The 6,549-nt window shown below is 36.1% G+C and overlaps 1 protein-coding gene across 1 annotated transcript in view; it reads right to left on the reverse strand.

Moving 5' to 3' along the window:
• Positions 1-4,944, reverse strand: part of senp6a (SUMO specific peptidase 6a) — a 42,599-nt gene extending 37,655 nt beyond the window's left edge. The window contains exons 1-4 of the mRNA XM_016237577.1: positions 4,941-4,944; positions 4,870-4,907; positions 2,982-3,079; positions 582-731 (exon numbers count right to left, since the gene is read on the reverse strand). Coding sequence (XP_016093063.1) covers positions 582-731; positions 2,982-3,079; positions 4,870-4,907; positions 4,941-4,944 — 290 coding nt within the window. The remainder of the gene's footprint in view (positions 1-581; positions 732-2,981; positions 3,080-4,869; positions 4,908-4,940) is intronic.
• Positions 4,945-6,549: the final 1,605 nt, after the last annotated feature.

The raw sequence follows: 6,549 nt of genomic DNA on the forward strand, positions 1-6,549 counted from the left end.
GTAACATCTTTGTTTGGAGTGTTGAATGTGTTTGGATTGTGGAACTATGCAGTTGTTGCCTTTAAAATTACATGGTTACAGTTAATGTTTTCATTTAAGGCCAGTTTATGGTTTCAACCCAATTTAAAAACAAAAGCTAAATGCTTTTGTCAGTAGGCCTACCTATGTTTTGTATTGAATGCAGCAGTTACTGCTGTTAATTTCAGATAGTTACAGTTGTTGTTTTCAATAGCCAAAACCCAGTTTAGCCTGTTAAATACCAAATAAACATCTTGTTTGTGTGTACTTTTATTCTTTCTTGTTTGTTGCGTGATAAAAAAAAAAAAAAAATCGGAATCGGAATCGGCCAGTTTGCTTGTAAAAAATCGGTATCGGAATCGGCTATGAAAAATCATGATCGTGCATCACTAATAAACACAGCTAAGGCTTGTCTTATATGTTTTACCTGCTCTTGAAAATGGCATTACTAACAGCTTACTGTTAACTAGACAGTATTACTCCCAATGCACACATTTCTACTCAATCTATATCAAACATCTGAAGCTGAATTAGCCTATTTATTGGGTGAAGTCAGCTCATACCTTTGCTCCAGCTTTCTGATTGGAGCAGAGAACTGTGCATGCTGGAAGAGCCGCCCCTGAACCATAACTCCTTGGGATGGCGCTGGACTCATTATCAGATAGCTGGTTCGATTGGGGAGCGGAGACACACTCACTGAATGAGCTGCTTCACTAGGAGACCATCGACAACAACAACAACACAAGGCATGAGTATATACATTCACTAGAAATAAAAGGGAAAAAAATAAATAAATGAAGATTCAAAAGATCTTGCAAATGAAATACACTTCTAATTCATGGAATTATTAAGTCCTTAAACTATAATAATTATAGAATTCGTTTTTTTTTTTCATTTGCCATAGGCTACACGATCATGATTATTTAACTCAAATTGCAATGACGATTATTAATCACGATTATTGACATTTTAGAAATTTCATTTTACATTTCATCATAATTATTGCACTTTCAAATCAAGAGAACATCAACTTGCATGATTTATTTGACCTCATCTAGTTTCCTAATGTATTATGTTTATCATGTAAATTAACACACTCCTTACATTATGAGAAATGGTACAAGAAGCTTCTCTGAACAGCTAAACAAACCTTTTTTCAATTAAAACAATGTATAATGCTATATTCAAGCAACCGCAATTGCAAACAATATAGAAGAGAATCATGTTTTGATTTATTCGTTTATCACTGAGGTTCGCTTCCAGATTTAGTCACAGCAACAGTGCAAATGACCACGTGAAAGAAAACATATTACACTTTCATTTGGGCAGATCTTGCATGTTTGCCATTGTTTTCAGCTCATTAGTTCTTGTGCATGGTTGCCAAGTTGTGAATTTAAGTAAAACGCTATCTTTTTAAGAGAAAAGCACTAATTGGGGGATGTAAACTCTTGAAATCTGGCGGTGAAAGCTTGTTACCAATGCAAGAGAACAAAATGTCAACTGAAAATGAATAATTTTTAGTATATTAATCAGAGGTAGGCTTGCTGCGATAGACGGTGTTTTCGGTTATGCCGGTGTTAAGCCGCAACACCGGTTATGTCATTTGGCTACCGTGGCACCGCCCCCCACCGTCTGATTTTTTTTTATAGTAACTCAAATCATTTAGCCTAGTTCAGTTAAGAGGACAGACACTTAAAAACAAAACGCTCAATGCAGCGTGCCGAACCATGCGCGAACGACAGTGCACCATGGAGCAGGAGTCAGATTTTATTTATCACGTGAGGAGAGTGAGTCGAGCTGACTGACAAGAGTGAGCTGAGACAGACAAGACGATGGCAGAAGATTGATTAGAAAGGAAATGCAAAGGCGCCTGTTGAAAAGCCTATTGACTGGAAGTCTTTTTTAAACATTCGTTTCTTATTTATTTGGTTCCACAGTGTTTGCTGATTACTGTATTTAAACTTTTTTAAATTTAAGTTTTATTTATTTTATTTTACATCAAGGTGTACATGCCATACCTCCAAGCTTTCTTATTCATTTTGCTAATAAACGTTCTGTTTCTTATTTATTTGGTTCCACAGTGTTTGCTGATTTTCAGTTTTATATACCTATTTAAACTTTTTGTAGCCTAAGCAATTTGTTATTTTATTAGGCATATATGGTGTATTTTTATTCGTTTTGTTAATAAAAGTTCTGAGTTTGACGTTGTTGTTGCTTGAATTGAATCATCTGCCAAATTGCCGCTAATTTGAAAGTGAAAGTAAAACTAGCACGGCGCTTTTTCAAGTTATTTGAAAGCCAAGAAATCCGAGGAAAAGAAGGAAAACTCAAACAAACAATTGCTTGATGCCGAATTGCGGCAATTCAATTGCCGCTAATTTGAAAGTGAAAGTAAAATGCGCACGGCACTTTTACAAGCCATTTGAAAGCGAAGAAAAGAGGGAAACTCAAACGAACTAACACCTCCTTATATAAAATTTTAAAAAACAAGCACCGCACTTTTACAAGCCATTTGAAAGAGAAGAAAAGAGGGAAACTCAAACGAACTAACACCCCCCCACCCCAACGGTGATACCGGTATTACTGGTGTTGTCACACGTCAATTAACCGGTGGGAAAATTTGACACCGTCACAACCCTAATCAGAGGGTATATATTTTATGCTTAAATAATTGAGAGAATCAGAAATTTTAATAAGATTAATCATGCAACCCTAATACATGTACACACACACACACACACAAACACACACAATACAATTGCAATACCTAAGCTTGCCGGTTCTGTTGGGTGGCCTTAATTGATTTGGACGTCAGAAAATTTGACACCGTCACAACCCTAATCAGAGGGTATATATTTTATGCTTAAATAATTGAGAGAATCAGAAATTTTAATAAGATTAATCATGCAACCCTAATACATGTACACACACACACAAAAACACACACAATACAATTGCAATACCTAAGCTTGCCGGTTCTGTTGGGTGGCCTTAATTGATTTGGACGTCGTTCATGAGTCTCCATAGACCCATTAGCACTGAAGCGCTTCATGGATGGAGTCTACCAAAGACAGATCAGAGTGCTCAGGTTATAAGGTCACAGCTCAACATAATAGCCCAACCCTAACAACCATCAAACTGGAGTTCATTAACATGTAACTGACCACAGTTGCTCTATATGGCCAAAATAATGTTGTATTATACCATTTAGCATTTTTTTTCAACCTTTGTCTATTCCAGTCATTTTAAATGTTACATCATATAATGACATTCTAGAAAATTGTGCGCTTTACACTTTGTTGCTAACAATTTGGGTCCTTTCCCCCCAATCCCACAAAATGATGACCAGTGTTGGGGGTAATGCATTATTAGTAATGCGAGTTACGCAATCAGATTACTTTTTTTAAGTAGCTAGTAAAGTAATGCATTACTTTTTAATTTACAAGAAAATATCTGAGTTACTTTTTCCAAATAAGTAACGCCAGTTCCTTTGTTTTCCCCATTTATTCACTCCTGTACTCATGTTGAGAAAAATCTGGAGCAAGTACAGAGGCATTCATTGTGTGCCCTGTGTATGGTTAGCTCTATGTGAACATGCATTTACTCATCTCACTTGCACAAAAACAGATTCAGCATTCCTCCAAATGAATAAAGAACAGTGAAATGCAAACTCAGAATATGACGCAAATCTGCAACACTTAAAAGGTTAATAACACAAATATCCGTTATGTATTTAATCCTATTTTATTAAAGGGTACCTATTATGCAAAATTCACTTTTACATGTTGTTTGAACATAAAAGTGTGTTGGCAGTGTGTGTACACAACCACCCTATAATGATAAAAATCCATTGGAGATGGATGGTGATGGAGATTTACTACTAATCACAGAAAAAGCTAAAGTTATGCGTTTTAAAATAAAAACACTCTAGTGTAAACGTAGCCTCAATCTGCAAAGTTTGTATTTTTCTCACACAACTTCTGTAATAATTCCAGAGCAAATGACCTACTGTTTTTCTGCAAACTCAGTGATCACAGCTGAGAAACCTAATCCCATTCGAATGCGAATGTCTGTGATTGTGACAATATTTCACAACGCATTTCCTTGTGGGTTTTAGCCAATGTGAACTACCGTAGACACTCCTAACACCACGCGCATATTCTGCTTGGTGCGTGTCATCCGAGGCAGAGCTGAACACAAACAAGCAACGTATACTTGAGGTTTCATGTGTGCATAAACAGTCAAATATACACAAAATATGTCAAAATGTCTGTCTTGGTGAGTATTTACATATGAAGACAGCCAGTTATGTCTTAAGTGAACATCAACAATTGGGAAGGAAATCGGATGTGTGTCAGTACATTCCGTCTTAAAGCCTAACACAAATACCTGCTGCTGTCTGTGTTATTAATGTTAATCAAACAACAAATGACAAAACCATTCACTGCTCTTAACTGAATCACTTCATAACTTTAATAAGAATGAATGTATAGTTGATTCATACAGTGAGGCAGTGTTTTAAATTTTAACTCTGGCTTTAATTACCATTTTGGTTGTTTAATGCAATACTGCGTTTTAAATTGTTCAAATAGATAAGTCATAGGCTTGCTCCAGTCTGGATATTCTTGATAGTACCTCTCAAAATTGGGAAGATCACAATTCAGATCATAGATCCTGATTTTGTGTGATAAGATCGTGATATGAACATTTGAGAAGACCACCCAACAGTAGAAATACAATACAGACCCTAGGTGAATCGGGAAAGAGAAACAGAGAGGACTGGAGCTCTATCACTGACAGATAACTGAAAGAAAATGGACCATATGAGAGGGATGGAAAGATTGTGGGTACCTTCATTCCCTCAGGGGAAAGCTCCTGCTGGCCACTCACTCTGCAAGCTGTTCTGTGCTAAATGACCTTACTCATGTCTGCTGTCGTCTTCACTATCATCTGAGAGAGAACACCTCCAGGTCTGCTTAAAGCCTCCATCTCTCCTGTCCTCACATTTATCCAGAGCTATCAAACACATCAGAACAACGTATCAGAGCACGGCCATTAAATAACTGATAGCAAAAGGAATCAAAATCTTTAGAAAACAGCTGAATAAGAAATGAAATGTACATATACATCAAGATTCAGACATATGAACACAGCAATTGTGCTCTCACATCCGCACCAAAATAATCAGTCTGTGTAATCACTCTTCTCCGAAACAGGTGCATTTCAAGAATAATGTCCCGATGGAGGCTCTAACTGGTAAATGATATCAAATTTACCTTCGGGAATGACGGCTACATTCACAATCAGCCCGCTGAGCTAACTTTTCGATGGATGATGACATGAGAAACAAAGTTGTACTCAATGAGAGGACGGTTTTACTCACACAAGACTTGCATAAACGCATTTTGGTATGCTCTGAAATGTTACCTTGAAAGTGAACCAAACCAAGAAGAAAACGCAACATTTTAAAAATCAGACAATCCTTAGACACAGCGAGACAGAAGTAACGACTGCAGAAAAGATTTCTGAAAATGGAAAACATTTATTATTTCTGTCAAATATCAATTACACTATTACTGTTATTTTTGATCAATTAAATGCTATATTGGTGAACAAACGCATTTTTTCATGAACACTAACAACATTTCTATCAAAAACAAGGTGATTCTAATATGTGACCCTGGAGCACAAAAGCAGTCTTAAAATCGCTGGGGTATATTTGTAGTAACAGCCAACAATACATTGCATGGGTCAAAATGATACATTTTTCTTTTATGCCAAAAATCATTAGGACATAGACTTGTGCCGGTATTCGGTAATGCGATATATCACGGTAATGAATTTGCACGATATTGTTATCGTGGGCACTTCTAAATATCGTGAATAATTATATATTACAAATTATTCTGAATTTTGAATGCATTTTAAGAATACTTTTCCCATCAACTGGTCAGAATGCACAACACTGCTGTACGCTGCGTGGAAGACGCGTGCGCACTCTGATGTAAATAAGTGCGGACGAGAAGCACACGGCGGAACATGTGAGAGACGCTCTGGAGGAAAGCGCACTTTCACTCTCTGATAGCAGATGGCCAAAATAATAAGCAATAATAATAATAATAATAATTCATTTAAATGCAGCCATTACTCCGGAAACCCTGTAAACAAAGCAGCTGCACTACTTTCTGTTTCTGAATCGTGTTTAAATGATTTAAACAGCCATTCAGATTTGTGTATTTGCTTAAATATTTAGACTTAATAGGCTATTTATTTTCAATTTTTTTTTACATTTTAATCTGGACTACAACATGACCTAGATATTGTTTGAAAGTGTTTTTGATTCTTTATTGTTCGGTCACACTTTACATTAGCGCTTCATTAGTTAACATTAGTTAACAAACTGCCAATGAAAAATTCTTCTGAACATTCATTAATCTTAGGTATTCCAATATTTAAATCACACGTTGTTAAAATCGAAAGTTGCAACTGTGTTATTTAATGAGCTAACATGAACTAAGACTTGTATTTTTT

Source organism: Sinocyclocheilus grahami, unplaced genomic scaffold (genome assembly GCF_001515645.1).
Source record: "Sinocyclocheilus grahami isolate Dianchi unplaced genomic scaffold, SAMN03320097.WGS_v1.1 scaffold519.1, whole genome shotgun sequence".
NCBI lineage: Eukaryota > Metazoa > Chordata > Actinopteri > Cypriniformes > Cyprinidae > Sinocyclocheilus > Sinocyclocheilus grahami.